General features: G+C 37.5%; 3 protein-coding genes across 3 annotated transcripts; all 3 read right to left on the reverse strand.

The window, feature by feature from the left end:
* Positions 1–2,260: 2,260 nt before the first annotated feature.
* LOC106337678 (pentatricopeptide repeat-containing protein At2g21090-like) lies at positions 2,261–4,758 on the reverse strand. Its single transcript, XM_013776800.1, has 2 exons — positions 2,715–4,758; positions 2,261–2,606 (listed from the first exon to the last, which is right to left on the reverse strand). Exon 1 carries the CDS (start codon positions 4,595–4,597, stop codon positions 2,813–2,815), a length of 1,785 nt encoding a protein of 594 aa, XP_013632254.1. The 5' UTR covers positions 4,598–4,758; the 3' UTR covers positions 2,261–2,606; positions 2,715–2,812.
* Positions 4,759–6,152: 1,394 nt separating this feature from the next.
* LOC106339638 (probable magnesium transporter NIPA6) lies at positions 6,153–8,317 on the reverse strand. The gene is made up of 7 exons (XM_013778484.1): positions 7,998–8,317; positions 7,859–7,915; positions 7,320–7,699; positions 7,092–7,229; positions 6,928–7,020; positions 6,732–6,849; positions 6,153–6,657 (listed from the first exon to the last, which is right to left on the reverse strand). The coding sequence occupies exons 1-7, from the start codon at positions 8,116–8,118 to the stop codon at positions 6,560–6,562; spliced, it is 1,005 nt and encodes a 334-aa protein (XP_013633938.1). The 5' UTR covers positions 8,119–8,317; the 3' UTR covers positions 6,153–6,559.
* Positions 8,318–9,931: 1,614 nt separating this feature from the next.
* On the reverse strand, positions 9,932–11,523 carry LOC106337393 (proline-rich protein 2). The gene is made up of 2 exons (XM_013776489.1): positions 11,277–11,523; positions 9,932–10,984 (listed from the first exon to the last, which is right to left on the reverse strand). The coding sequence occupies exons 1-2, from the start codon at positions 11,425–11,427 to the stop codon at positions 10,086–10,088; spliced, it is 1,050 nt and encodes a 349-aa protein (XP_013631943.1). The 5' UTR covers positions 11,428–11,523; the 3' UTR covers positions 9,932–10,085.
* Between the last annotated feature and the right edge of the window lie 4,105 nt (positions 11,524–15,628).

The following is a 15,628-nucleotide window of genomic DNA, read 5'->3' on the forward strand; positions in this document are numbered from 1 at the left end:
TTTATAACTTTGGATGTGACTAACATGCCCCAGATGGTGATATAATTGAATGTGTTCCTATCACAAAGCTACCATCCTGAGGGACTCTATGGTGGCAACAAAGTGCCTTCTACGAAGTGAGGAAGAGAAGTACATACATATCCCTAAGTAATGGCATTGATATGGTTAATGTTCTGAAGGAACCATTCTCATGATGAGGACTAAGGAAGATGATGTCTAGAGAGCAAGTTCAGTCAAAAGATATGGCAAGAAAAAACATAGAAGTTTCCTAAATCTGCGGAGCCTGACCTCATCAACCAAAGTAGTCACCAGGTGAGTCAAAGTTTCTTTTTGTTGTTGTTGGTTTTTTGATCCGAGTTGTGGTGTTTGTTTTAGTTTCGTGACCTGTAGGGTTTCATAGCTTATGTGGAAGGGGATAAGTACTAGACGGTTTCATAGCTTATGTGGAAGGGGATAAGTACTAAAGCTGTCAATTCTTACAGTCCAACCAATCACTCAAGTCCTATTTCTGTATTCAAACATAGATTTATTGGGGGTGATTGGTTGGACTGTAGGAATTGACAGCTTTAATTTTCATTTACAGCCTTAAATACTACCAATCATGTTTTTATTTTTTGTAGCTATTTTTTATTTAATTTAATATTTTTTAATTAATAATCTATGTGTCACTTTGATTGGTCCTAAAGAGTGAGGTGAATTTAAAGGTTCACTCTAGGGGGTGAAACTAAGTTCTGTCCGTTTAGGCGATTGGAAGTGGAGCTCCGTTCCAATCTTTCAGACATTCAAACAGGGGAGGGGGTCTGTGAGTATTTCAGCTTTATTTCTAACTCTCAGAGTTTTCTAAAACCTGTATATGTTTCATGTTCTTGTTCTGGTTCAGCTAAAGCGTGGAAAAAACGAACGTGTCTCAGCTTCTGCATTAGAGGCTTATATTAGTGTCAGTGCTGGTCCTAGGAGGTGAGGTCCAAGACTAGAACCAACAAAGAAAATTGGCCACGTTCTGAAAAAGTAAATAAAAGAAAATGTGCATTATTACGATTCGAGCTGAGTTAAAGCAGGGGAAGATTATACTACTAGCTAGACCAAAGGAAAGTTTTGATGTGTAGCCGAAATGGTTTTTATAAACAAAACTGCTGGAAGCCTATGCTTCTTTGACTTGCCCTAAGGGCTAGCTCTGACTAGAGTTCCACATCGGGTATGGTAAAAATCTTTAGATAATATATAAGTGTTATGACAATTTTTTACTCTTAGATGGGTTTTTTTGTGTGAGTTAAACTTATTAATATGATATCAGAGCTAAATTTGGCCGTGCATATATTTTTTTCACCTAAACAGTTTTCTATCTATATAGCATGTAAAAATATTCTATTTTACCGTTTCTCATCCACATCTTTAGGGAGCCTATTAAAATCTCACATCGGTCAAAAAAAAGATCTTAATACAGTATATAAGTGCCGTGACAATTCTCCCCTTTGAGTTAGTTTTTGGGTTAGAGTTATTAATACGCTAATGAGGCTGTTTGGGTCACATAGGAAAAGACGTATTCCCAATGGATAACTTGGAGGAGGTTTTGTTTGAGGAACGGTTCATCGACAGAAAGTACGCGTTTGGTGGTTTGGTTCACAGCCGCCTTAAATGTTTTCTTGATATTTGATTCACAGGCTTGGCAGAAAGCTACCAAATAAGTAGTTGACAGAAGTGTGAGGATATTCACAGCTTCTGCAGTGTAGCGGCTAAATATTAGTCCAAGAGAGTTAACAGCTTGTTGGTATTGATAAGGTGAACATTACATGATGTCTAAGATTATATATGCTAAGATACAATGGTCTAACTCAAGAAAAAAGAAACCAATCAAAGGAAATTAAAAACTAGTCGTTAAAGAGAATAATAGGATTTTGACCAAAATAGGGGAACTTGATGATTTGTTTGAATTTGGAAAGCTTGGTCATGAAATCATGATATCTTGGGACGTCCATGTTCAGCATAAAGAGAATCAGAAGGCTGTGGTCGAAGTGATATAGTTGTTGGTCTTCAAATCTTGCAAATGTGAATGCTTTCAAAAACGGCAAGTTTACAAATGTGAAGATCCTTTTAATCCCACAGTTGTTGGTTCATGGTAGGATGATGTCTGACCCTCCTTGATGTTTAGATGTGTCTTCTAAATTCTTAGATGTCTCTCCTGGTCGCCATGATCTGGTTTGGAATTGTTTGAACTCATGAACTTCCAAATAAGGCAAGTTGAGAGATGATTTGACCGGTTTTGGGAAATGGCTCATAACTTGAAATTCCCATGGAGATTTCTTCTGGTTGTGGGCTTGTTGGAATGCTAAAAGACTCATATTGTGGTTCACATTTGGTTTTGGGGAAGGAAATTTCATGGTTGGGCTGGACTGGAATTTACTTCAGTGGGATGATACTCGCAATCGGATGGACTGGAGAATCTCCGGTTTGTAAATTGCATAACTATTGGCTTGTGGCATTGTTAGGTTGCAATAAATTTGATCCAGACATACAAGTATTGGTCGCTTGTCTTATTTTGTCTCATTTCTTGGCTCACCTGCCATCTCCATCTTTTGTAATAAATCAGCCAATACGAATCAAACTGCCTGCAGAAACGAAAATCTATTCCATTCTGATTCTTTTATTAAACAATAAATCTGGAGGAAGACAAAAAAAAGAAAGAACATTGTAGTTGTTAGCTCTGCTAGACTTACAAACTTTTGAAGCTAAAATCAAATCATCACAACACGTATAACTCCCCTGCTTTTGCAGGCTTTAACAGTGTACAATCCTCCCTTCTTGTTAGAGAGGATCATGTTCTTGAAGCCTCTTCTTCTTCCATTAGTGCAGCCAGATTGTGCAGAATGGAGTAGATCTCTTTTTTACGAGGATGATGCCACCCGTCTGAGACTCTGAAAGTTTCAACTTTCTCCCCGATTCCAATCCAACTACCAGCTTTCTCTTTGTTCACCCTTCTCTTCTTCATAATCCCTCTCAACTTCTCTACTGATTCCCAGTTTCCCTGATCTGCGTGAATGCTCGACAGTAATACGTATGGCGCAGACGACTCAGGGTCCAGTCTGATCAGCTCTTCCGCCGCTTTCTTTCCCAATTCCACATTTCCATGGATCCTGGATACCCCAAGGATCGCATTCCAGATATGCTCGTCCGGTTTAAAAGGCATTTTCTCCATCCTGCTCATCAACTCTTTAAAACAACCGGCACGACCTAGGAGATCTATCAGACAAGCGTAATGTTCTTGGTCGGGAACGATCCTGTAATCAACAGTCATTGAATCAAACCACCTGACTCCTTCCTCTACCAGACCTGAGTGACTGCAGGCACTGAGAATCACAACCAGAGTCGTCCGGTTCGGGCGGACTCCGATCTTGATCATTCCATCAAGCATGCGCAAGGCCTTGTGGCCAAGCCCGTGATGCGCTAATGCAGAGATCATCGTGTTCCACAGGACACAGTCTTGTTTGTCGCCGTAACGATCGAAAACCCGCTCGCTGGCTTCTAAACTCCCTGATTTGGAGTACATATCGATCAAAGAACTGACAACAATCGCATTGGGTACAACATTCGTACGGATCATGTAGCCATGAATTTGCTTCCCGTGTCTAAGAGACGCAGATGCACAGAGACAGCTGCTGAAAGTAAACTGCTCAGGTTTAACCCTCAAAGCAATCATTTTTCTGAACAGGGCGAGCGCGTGGTCCCCTGAGCCTTGTCTAACATATCCAGCAATTAATGCTGTCCAAGAAACTGGGATTTTCTCAGGCATTTTCGTGAATAACTCCTTAGCTGATTCCATATCACCTAATTTGGCATATCCAGAGATGAGAGTAGTCCAGATATAATTATCCTTGACTGCCATCTCATCGAAACGTCTTCGAGCGCTCTCCATCTGACCACATTTAGCATAAGCATCGATGATAGAACACGAAAGCACCACATTTGAGATAAACCCAGCGACAAGAACCTGCCCGTGAGCTTGCCGGCTGAGCCCGAGCTCTCTCGATTTCACACAAGCAGTCAAAACCCCCGCGAAGCTGAACTCGTTGAATTTGATCCCAGATCTCCTCAGCTCTCTATAAAACCACAGAGCTTCGTTTAGATTCCCACTCTGAGCGTAACCAATGACCATCGTGTTCCACGAGACGACATCCCTCTCGGGCATACCATCGAACACCACCCGCGCACGAGTCAACATCCCTGATTTGACGTACCCGGAGATCATATTGTTCCACGAGTACAAGCTTCTGAAATGCATTTTGTCGAACACTTTACGGGCGTCGACGGGTTTACCGCATTTCATGTACATTGCGATCAGATGATTGGATAAAAGCGTGTTGGGCGTCTTGAATCCGGTGATCTTCAAGTGGCGATGAATCCATTTGCCTTGTTTCAAGGACCTCGTGTCTCCGCAGCGCTGGAGGAGAGAGGCAAGGACTTGGAAGGGTAAGCGAATCCCTTGTTTCGTCAGGGACTCGAGACGAGACACCGCTTGAGAGAGCTCTTCTTTGGCGGCGTGGCTGCTGAGAAACGATCGCGCGACACAGATGGGCCGTTTCTTAGGGTTACTGATGGGCATTGGAGGGAGAAACCACCATGGGAGGAGGAGACTTGACTCCTTGAATGTCCACCGGCGAAGACAAGTCTGAGAGGTTTAACGGCGGCGAGGTTCGCCGGTACGAAATCATATGACAAATGTTTCGGCCGTCGGATCGGATTAGAAAACCGGATCTGGTTTTGGGGTATTGGACCATAGAAACAAAGACCATCTTTTTTCACTTTTGGGCTTCTTTATAGCCCACGGGCCTCTGATTTTAAGGTATCTTGTATTTTGAAGGAAATGTACATCCTTTCCTGGTCAAGACAAAACTAGGTTGAGAAATGTTCAGTACTGAAAATGTTGTATAGCCGAGTTTAACGAAACAAAGCCTTTCTAGTGCACATCGGTAACGTTGTAGCCAGCTACTAAATCGGAATTTGGCCAGATTTGGTAAAAAAAGAGATAAACTCGATTGTGGGTTATTTCGAAAGTGTTTTATTGTTCAATTGGTGTTACAAAATGTATGAACAAGAGGAAAAACTAACCGGCACTCTTCAGAGCTGATCAAATAAATACAAGTTGGTAAGAAATATTAAAGAGCAAAATCCTAATTTTTCTGTTTTTCTTTGTTCAAATTCAGATCTCTTTTTTTGGTTTCTCTTGTCCTATTTTTATGTGTAACTCTTCTTTTCTTTTCGCCCTAAGTCGGTTTGACATAATGGGCTGGACTATGCTTTATGGGCCGAACGACTGGTCCGAGCATTCGGGCTATCGAGCTTTGCTCGTGGCGCTGAGTAAAGTCAAACTACCTAACCGATTACAAGTGTCAAGCTGATGGTGCCGAATAACGCTGAGTTGAACCAACTTAATGAGCATAATTCTTTATTTGAAGGACTTTGTAAAGGGATGTAATCTATTTCCAACACCATCCATGGCATCACCGGTCTTGGGATCGAACCAAGCAATCCTATATAAGAGAAACTATAGTCATTTTGTTGAATTAGATGGGTTTCCAAAACATACTCATTCAGCTTAACAAGCTATTCAATTATGTATATCTCTATTCTTTCTGGAAATTGATAGTGTACCAATCTTCAAATTTTTATCCAAAACAAAAGCTTTTCATCTCCGTTTATAATTCTTTTTCTGCGTGCGTCTACAAATTTTTTATTGATAAAGTAAAAGAAGAATTCAGATTTCATTTTATAATAAAAAACATATGACATCTTTTATGGAAACGAATTATTACTACTTTTATTACAATAAGTGTTTCAAAGGGCCTTGTGTGTTTAAATGAATTGGGTCTGAATATACAAGAGCAACAAAATCTGAAATTGGTTGGCTTTGGAAATGAAATCCATTGTTACTCCTTTCCATATGCAGTATATGAATCTTTTAGCTTTCCTAGTCACAGTAAGATGATCAACTCTCTTGGGTTATAAATAAAAAAGGAAAAGGAGATAAAATTGTTAATTCAGATCTAACCTTAACCTATTGGCTATTGTTTCTTCTTTCCATTCAAATAATTGAGGAAACCATTTATCCTAGAAAAATGAAGATACATATACTGGGACAAAAGTCCATACAAGAAGAACAATAACCTGGGTTGTGCGTGTACAAAGGCATCTCCAACCCAACACAATTTTTTCCTCCAAAATAGAGTAAAAGTAAGCATGGAGTAAAAAGTACTCCAACCCTACTCCATTTCCTACTCCATAATGAAATTATCTTTTTTTTTTTTTGTTCATTACTCCATTATAGAATGGAAAATGAATTAGGATTAGAGCATTTTTAATTCGTACAAAAATGGAGTTTTACATTGGAGATGCTCTAACAAGAGATAAAGAATGGGTGGAGTTTCAATTAGACAAAAAAAATTCTGTACAAAGAAGATACCATAAAAACAATACAAAACTAACATACATCATATTTCATTCCACGAGGCTTTTTCTTGCCACATTTCAAATCTATTTTGGAAGTCCGGAGATTGCCACCTTCTTTCTAGTATTCAGGGCTGTACAGGGTTATCAGGTGTTCTTCGTTCCTGCTCTTTCTTGACTCATACCATCTTACTGTTTCTGAAGATCCAAATATCAAATCTGCATTGCCACCACAAAAATCAAATATAATGGATGATATCCAAAAAACCAAGACTTTATTTTTGTTATGTTACCAGAAGAAGCTTGCTGTTCCTCTTCCTTGGTCCCATGAAGTATCATTGTGCCTGTGAGCACAGTGATGAATCCGCATATCTCAGAGGCTATACTGGCTGCATCTTGCCCAGACCAGTCCTGTAAAAAGGCCATGTTTACAAAACGTACATTTCAACACACAATTGCCGATGGAAACCCTATATAGTTAAAATGTACCTTGAACATAATGGCACTAGCAACGATTGTGAGAGTTGTGAACATCACATAGTACACGGGAGAGACAATTGCTGCATTGAATGTATCCAACGCCTGCCAAAAGGAATACATATTAGAACGAATCATAGGCCAAAAAGTTTCAACAAGTCAGCACGGGAGCTTACCTTGTTGAGATAAATTAATTGTGTAACGACACAGGTTGCTGCAACCATGAAAAAAATCCATGTCTGTGGGTAACCGATCTGGTTTACTCCTTCCATTGTTAACTTTATCGCAATTCCAATGGCCTTTATGCTCATAACCTGTTTAAAACATCATCATCAGAGACACCAACGGCAAGAAAAGAGAAATACAGCTCAAAATTAGTTAGAGCTAAGATGAAGCAAGCTTACAGTGAGAGCACCCATTAATGAACAGATTCCAATATAAACCAGAATGTTGGTTTGGCCGCAGATAGGTTCAAAGTGCAGAATCAAAGCAAGGACAATCGACATGGTTATGGCTACGTAAACTAGAAAAGCTGGCTGAGTTGCCAGATTCCATATTTCTTGGACGGAGTTAGGAGTCTGCTCCTTAGGAGCGTGAATGACGATAACAACGGAGCCGACGATGCAAGAAACACATCCAAGAACCCCCATTTTCTTAAGCTTTTCTTTTAACAAGAAATGCGCCAAAACAGCACTGATGATTATACTTAAAGCACCAAGAGGAGTGACAAGTACAGCTGGTGCATAGATGTAGGCCACAAAGTTTGCAGCTTCTCCAACAATCACTAAAACAATTTTTGAAGGAATCTTGTTTAGACTATGTGATCTAAAATCAGGGTAGGCCCTGATATTTTGGAGGCCAGAGGTCAATGTTTCATTCGACTTTGTCCAGGACCCGGCCCTGTCTAAAATATATTAATATAAATAAGACGAGAAAGACTCACTAGTGACCATGCCCGCCCACCAAAGAGGCTCAAGTAAGTATGTATAACCTCCATACCCTGCGAAGCATCAAGTGAATCACAATTACATATGATTCCTTTCATTCTAGATAGGCAAGTTTGTTTGTTATCAAGTGAAGACCTGCACGGGTCCCGTTGGCAGCAGCACGCTTGAGACCTTTCTTCTTAACGATGAAGCTGGAGCCAATGAAAACACTAGACGCCACTGCTAGTATCAACCCCTTCCCATTGTCCGACTCCATTTTTTTTTTTTTTTTCCCAAATCGGAAGAGGATTCTAGTTCCGTTTCAGGATCAATCGCGGATTGGTGTTGGTAATAAAGAGAGAATGGATGACGAAAGATGCAACGCGGCCGTCTCACACGACTTGTGCGATTTGCTTGATGAATTTCAAAATGGAGAAGAGAGAAGAAGAGTCTTGGGCTTCTATTCAACTTTCACACGTTTTACTCTTTGATTTGTCTACACACCTCGCCATCTTCGCTTCTTCGGTTTATTTCGGTTTAGGATAATTTTACCAATTTCAACCGAGTAAATTGATTGGTGCGGTTTGGTCTGATTGTCGAATTCAATTTGATTTCTTAAATATGTAACAGTAATTTTTGTTTAGTTTCGATTTTATTTTTTAAAAGATCGCTAAGTTTGATGATTTTTAGTTATATTGAAAGTTTCAAACCAAACTGAGTGTCGGTTGAAAACAATATGTTCACTGATCGGTTTTGTGCTGTGAACCGATTTGGCTAAACATCGGTTCGATTGGCCGACTCGTTTTGGTTTTATACCCATGACTTACTTCTCTTTCTATTTTTTCTTTATTGTATGAATAAGCACATGTGCATCATAAAGGCTTGCAGCATTAGCCGCCGGGACTTTGTGAATTGATTTATTAGTATAACTACTTTCTACTTAGCCAGCTAATCTGATGACTCTGTAGTGGACTAGTAGTGAGAGTATTAAAATGCCGAAATAAAACTTTACATATTACAGAGCCGACTCTACAACATTTGTTACTCTTTCGCCATCACCCATTTCAAATTTTATTTTTGTTGAACTTCAAGTCAATTATCTTAGGCAGAGTTACAAAATTACGAATGGAACCAATAAGCCCACCATAACTTCCTTTTTTGTCGGCCTTAATATTAAAAGCTACTAATGAGCCAACAATTACAGACGAAAATTGAGATTAGCGTCAGTGAAATCCCAAGAAAAAGATGAAAATGCTTGTGCACCAAGCCTCGGAATCGGGTATTTGGATTTTCTTGTATTTAAGTTTAGGGGTTCGTACCCATGGGATAATTTTACGGATTCAGATACTTAGATTACGAATTAGGATTTACCCCGAATAACTGATAAATCGTAGACGTAAAGTCTTTGGACTGATACAACGAATACAATTCATCCCAAACTCATTTCTCATCAAACAAGTCAAAACTATTCCCACTCCCGTCAGGCACCCAACTATTATTTTCGTTAGTGTTATTGTTCTCTCCAGACCCAACATCAAGATTCTTAAGCCAAATGAATCTCTTATATTGATTCGAAAATCGTGACTTTTGGTTTTAGCCATAGTTCTGTAAGCGAGGTAGAGAAACTTGAAGACTAAACACAAATCCGCCAAGAAAAAAACCCAAGAATCCAAGTGATGGCTCAAAATCGAGCTTTAGACGCTTGAATCTCTTGGTTATTTAGATGGTTGTGATGTCTTGCATTTTGACCTCTTTATGGCATTCATTTTCATCACATTTAGGTTAATTTAGAACTTCCCAGTAAAAATGTTATACTTTGGCCAGGATGAACATATGTATATACAAAAAGTTTGCTTTCCCAATAAAATGTTATTGCATCACGTTTACATAAAAGCTCTTATTTTATTTCATAAGCTTTTGCTCGATGGTCGATACAAAGGATATACTGGGGTTAAAATGGTCGGCTAAAATGGAAGCTTCATACACGTCTCCTAGATTAATCCCACCACATTCTACGTTATTAACAATTTGTTGCGATAAAAGAATAAAAGGAATTGATACTCTCGTACATCAAAGATCTTTAACAGAAAAGACACAAAGAGATATCACATATTTTATTTAAACATAGAGAAAAAAATACAGAGCTTGTTTGGCTGGAACGTAAAAATAGAAACATGGAACATCTACGTAGAATTTAACAAAGCAACATGCAAAGGAATATTATTTTTTTTGGCATCATTCACTTCAAGGATGAGAAGGGAAAGGAGGCCATTTCCCAAACTTAGGGTGTGGAATGTATTTAGGTGGGAAAGGCGGAAGCTTCGGAAGTGGTGGACACGGTTTCTTTGGAATCACCACTGGTGGCTTGTAGATTGGTTTGTATATGGGCACCGGCGGCTTGTAGATTGGCACCTTAACTTTAGGCGGACACGGCTTCTTTGGAATCACCACCGGTGGTTTGTAGATGGGCACCGGAGGCTTGTAGATCGGTTTGTAATGCACCGGAGCTTTTGGCGGACATGGCTTCTTTGGAATCACCACCGGTGGCTTGTAGATATGCACTGGGGGCTTGTAGATCGGCTTGGGAAGTGGCGGACATGGTTTCTTTGGGATCACCACTGGCGGCTTGTAGATAGGTACTGACGGCTTGTAGATGGGCACTGAAGGTTTGTGTGCGATCTTTGGTGGGCACGGCTTCTTGGGGATCACCACCGGTGGCTTGTAAATTGGGAGGAATGGTAGAAGCTTTATCTTTGGGGGACAAGGCTTTTTGATCTTAGGAAATGGAGGAAGTTTAAGCGGTGGGGGCAAAGGGAACTTGGGCATATCCCACAAGAACTTTGAGAAGCAAAGTTCCGGTGAGAATTTAAGATTTTTTTTGATCCCCAACACGTGTTTTTCTCCATCCTTCGATAAAATCACGATCTTAGAGGCCTCGAGGCCGTCGTGTGCTGGACAAGGGTTCCCGGAAGCGCTGTGAAGCTGAGCATAGCAAGCTTCTTTTAGGTTTCCATCTTCTCCAACCATGTCATCATGTGGAATATTGAGAGTAAACTTTCCTGTCTCGTCAACTTCTCCGCTTCCTCTTGTAACAAAGTGATCTTTTGTCTCGGCCGCCTTGCATTCTATGGTTACTCGGAGTCCTATTCACAAGTTCAGTCCAACAAAAAAACGTAAGCTGAAGGGTTAAATATTCTAAATGCAACGAAAGTTCAGATTTGAATAATAATTAAGAAGAAAACCATATTCATTATCAAAAAGATGTGTTATATTGACTTTTTTTTCATTTTCATGAATAATCAAACAATTATATATGTGGACCGAGAAGAAACATTTATCGAGCGGAATAACAGTAGCATGCACCATGTACAAAGCATACATAACACTACGTCATAGTCAGCAATCATTTGTCTATAGAGAGATGTAATACAATACCCAAGTATGAGTGGGGGCTCTTGATCTTCTTGTTACTTTCGGCGTAGCCAACGACATCGACGTCACGGCCGAGAGAACGAACGGCGGAACAAAGAACAATCACAAAGAGGAGGCAGAAAGCACCTCCCCCGCGTCCCGATAGTATCCTCATGATCGGACTCGTATTGAAGAAGATATATGTTATTATCGGAGGAGATAATATGTAGATGATATGAATCTGTGAGATCGTCTCTTGTCTATTTATAGGTCTTTAGGAGTTAGAGCTAATATTTTCTGAACATGGCACTGAACTCCATGATTTATTAATTAAGTTTTTTTTTTTCTGCAAAGTTACGAGTCAAATAAATACTTGGTGTGTATACCGTAGCCACGTGAGTGTACGAGTTTTTCTCTTTATCATCTTTATAATTTGATTCGTACTCAGTTTAGGTATTTTATTGACTAAAAGTCCACTGATCATACATAAGTACGAGAGTATAAAGGTGTCTACGTACCACCAAACCCGAGTTAAATCCGATCACATGAGAGGATTGTATAATTTTCAACAAAAAAATAACAGATAGGGAGATTCACGCATGTCAACACTCAACACATTCCTTTTTATACTCATCGCCTTAATATGTGAAGAAATTAAAATGATAAAGTTATATAGTTTGTGGTGATTTAAGATAAATTAAGTTTGAGCACCAGGTGTTAGGCAAAGGCAATAATCTAACCCATTTACGAATTTTAAACCGATGGCACCATGAATAACTCGCTAACTGTAACTAGATCCATAACTTGTTGATAATCCAAAAAACGAATTTCTAACTAATATCTATTAGTATAGTAAATATATGAAAAAGTGTAATCCCCAATATATTATTTGTGAAACATTACAACTTATTTTTGTAGCCACATGTCATTACTAGGATGATTCTTATAATTATTAGAGAAATATGTTGGTCCATCTAATTATATAATAAGCTTTTTATCAAACTAATCATAATTCATTATTAATGTCATTTATTATTTTCTTAAATAAAAATTACGGAATTGCCAAATGTGGCTAAACTATATTTGACAATTAATGATTTTGAATAATAAAGATCTCATAAAAAATAATGTATCTTCTATCAACTTTGTTTAATTTTAAACTATTAAAATAATTTAAAAAAATCACAATAACCATATTAAAAATTTTAGATTTTTCTTTATATGTTATATTTTGAATTTTAAAAAACGACTATAAATTACTAAAACTATTAAAAATCTCACATTCAAATTTTGCGATTCATGGTTTAAAATTTTTCTTATGACAAAATACAAATGATTACAAAATCATATAAATAAAAGTTTAATTTAACTAATCATTAAGATTTAAAATATATATGTATATATATCATTCTAAATTAAACTATAAACCATATTGAATAAATAAATATTTTAATTTCACTTTGAATAATTTTTTTTTTGATAAAAGTTTTGAACTAACATTGATAATTTTTTAAAAATTATAAATTACTAAAATTATTAATCGCAAAATGAAAATTTTGTTATTAGTAATTTAAAATTTTTGCTATTAAAGATACACATGATCAAAAAAACATATGAGTAAAAAGCATCATTTAATATACATTAATATTAAAAATATAATATGTATGTTAATATCATTTAAATTTAATTACATATCCTATCAAATTTTTAAAAAAATTGTTTGGAATAATAAAATTGATTTATACGTTCGCACCAATTTAATTATATATATGTAATAGTTACTAACTTTTAATTATCCAATATATATTTATTATTTCAAATATATATAGTAGAATTTGAGATGTAATAATGTGAATAAATGTAGTACACCTCAAGTGCTTAAATGGAAAAGTCATGTATTTACCACTATGGCTAAAAGGCCGCCGGCATGTAGAGCGCATGATCTAAGTAACAACGGTAACAAATCTTATGCAAAAAAAACATATATCGTTTTAAACTGGTTAGAGATGATTTTTTTGTAATCAATTAATAATATATGGTTATTGGTTAGAAGGTAGAAATGAACAACATTACTTTCTTATTGTCTTTTGGAGCTGGCAAGTCCCCTCATCAGCCACTATTCCTTCTAACAGAAAAAACCAGCTCAAATGCATTGCCTGTTATTCTTCTCCCACCTACATATTCTCCCAACTACTTCATATAAGTTGTGTATATATACACCATATTTATTATATAGCTTCACACTATTTGTTATCCTGTTATCATTCGAAACCCAAATGGATAATCGGTTTCACTATTGTCCATCAAATTCGGGAAGCATATCTTCTGTTCCAAGTGAAGCTAATTTTTATCTAACTCGTAAAGTACTACTATATACTATGTAAACAAACCTTGTTTTGGTAAATGTGCCCCATGATCCATAGCTTCAACATAACGAGCGACTATATATAGCCTTATAATGTTTGGCGGATTGACAATTTTCTGACTAATATGAATTAAAGAATATAACAAACGTTTAATAAATAGCATAATTTTGTAGATGGTGTGTCTAATCAATCTTCTCCTAAAGGCTACCATAAATAGTTCATTACTTTTCCAGCGATCCACAATTCAATCACTAAATCTTTACTAAATAGCTTATTTTTATAAGTTTACATTTATAATGTTTGGTAGTGACATAAAAAAGAGTTTGTGACAGCAATATTCTCTCAACCAGGCCGCATCAATGGGTCGTTCATGCAGCATTCCCACAATAATGTTGTTTATATATAAACCGGGCTAATCATGTGAGGTGTCTACTATATGTTTTTACAGCATATCAAAATGTCGACTGCATTCGTCTTTTTTTCCATGGTGTATAATCTTCAAAAATCATGTAGAGACAATCATAGTATGTGATTTGTTATTGAGCTATAAATAATTTTCCTCCTTTACGTGAATCAGCAAATGTTTCCAGCCTTTATTCTTTACGTTTCATTGTCCAAAAGCAGTAAACAGCATCACCATTATCTAGAATTGACAAATATATTCAGATATGATGAGTTAGATTCACAAAGTTGTGTTCGGTGCAAATATTGCTTATAAGTGAGGATGAAAGGTGATTTGCGGTATACATTTTGACTCAGGTCAGACTTGGGAATTGATTCGAGTCTCTAGTCCGGAGGTTGACTGGAGTAAAGGGCTTTGGTTCAAGTTTGCTACTCCAAAATTTTCGTTTATTGCTTGGTCTGCTGCTCACAATAGACTGACTGTCAACGGGTGACAGAACTCTGCTCTGGAATTGATAGAATGCGGAAGCTGTATAAGTCAAAGATCAAGGGTTTGATCTCAAACTCGGTAACTTGTAAACGAAGGAAGCCTCGAAAACAATAGAAGGGGCGCGAGTTCCTTTTGCAAAGCTCTTTAAAACCTATAAACTTATAACTCTTATTAATCAAATCGTATCTTACAATTTAGAAAGCATACCTATATATAACACCGAGGAAGATCCTAATCCTGAAGGGATTAGTGTAATCATTTTCCTAATAGAAAACATAATAGCTATTAAAAAAGGAAAAAGCAAACTAAGAAGATAGAAAATTCCTATTCGACAGAGGCGTTGTGATCCTTTGTGATCACAAGTGATGCTGCATCAGGAATCCACAGGCCAATGCAACCTGCATCCTCTGCAACAGTAGCATTGAAAGAGATCACTTATTTTTTCAGTGTTCTTACACTGAGTTGATCTGGGTTAACCTCACAAGAAACCTGTTACAACATAACTATTCAAATGAATGGAGCCTGAGTCTACAGAGATTAACAGACTCTAGTTTGGATGGCACAAAGCAGTTCTTAGTTCGTCTGGTCTTCCAAGCATCAGTTTACATGATATGGCGAGAGAGAAATGGAAGACGGCACGGCCAACCGTCTCATGAGCCGACTCTCATGATTGCTTACATTGATAAGCACATACGCAACCGCATTGATTCGGTAAGGGGAAGAATCAAAGCAAAATATACTCATGCCATGAGGATATGGTTTGCTTCCCGATAGATCACTACAAGAAAACAGCGGCATACTTAGGGAAAAAATCGTCGGTATGTCGTCGGAAGTCTTCGGAAATAACTCCTCGGAATTTCATCTTTCCTCGGAAATCCCTCGGAAATTTCAGACGGAATTCCGAGAAAATGAATTTCCTCGGAATATTCCGAGGACTTTTTTCGTCGGAAATTCCTCTGAATATTCCGAGGAATATGTCGTCGGAATATTCCGAGGGATACACTTCCTCGAAATATTTCCAAAATTCAAAAAAAAAATTATAAATTCATTTTTTTAAATTGAAATTCAAAAATATAAAATTAAAATTGAAATAGAAAACATATTTAAAATACAAAAAA

Source organism: Brassica oleracea, chromosome C4 (assembly GCF_000695525.1).
Source record: "Brassica oleracea var. oleracea cultivar TO1000 chromosome C4, BOL, whole genome shotgun sequence".
NCBI lineage: Eukaryota > Viridiplantae > Streptophyta > Magnoliopsida > Brassicales > Brassicaceae > Brassica > Brassica oleracea.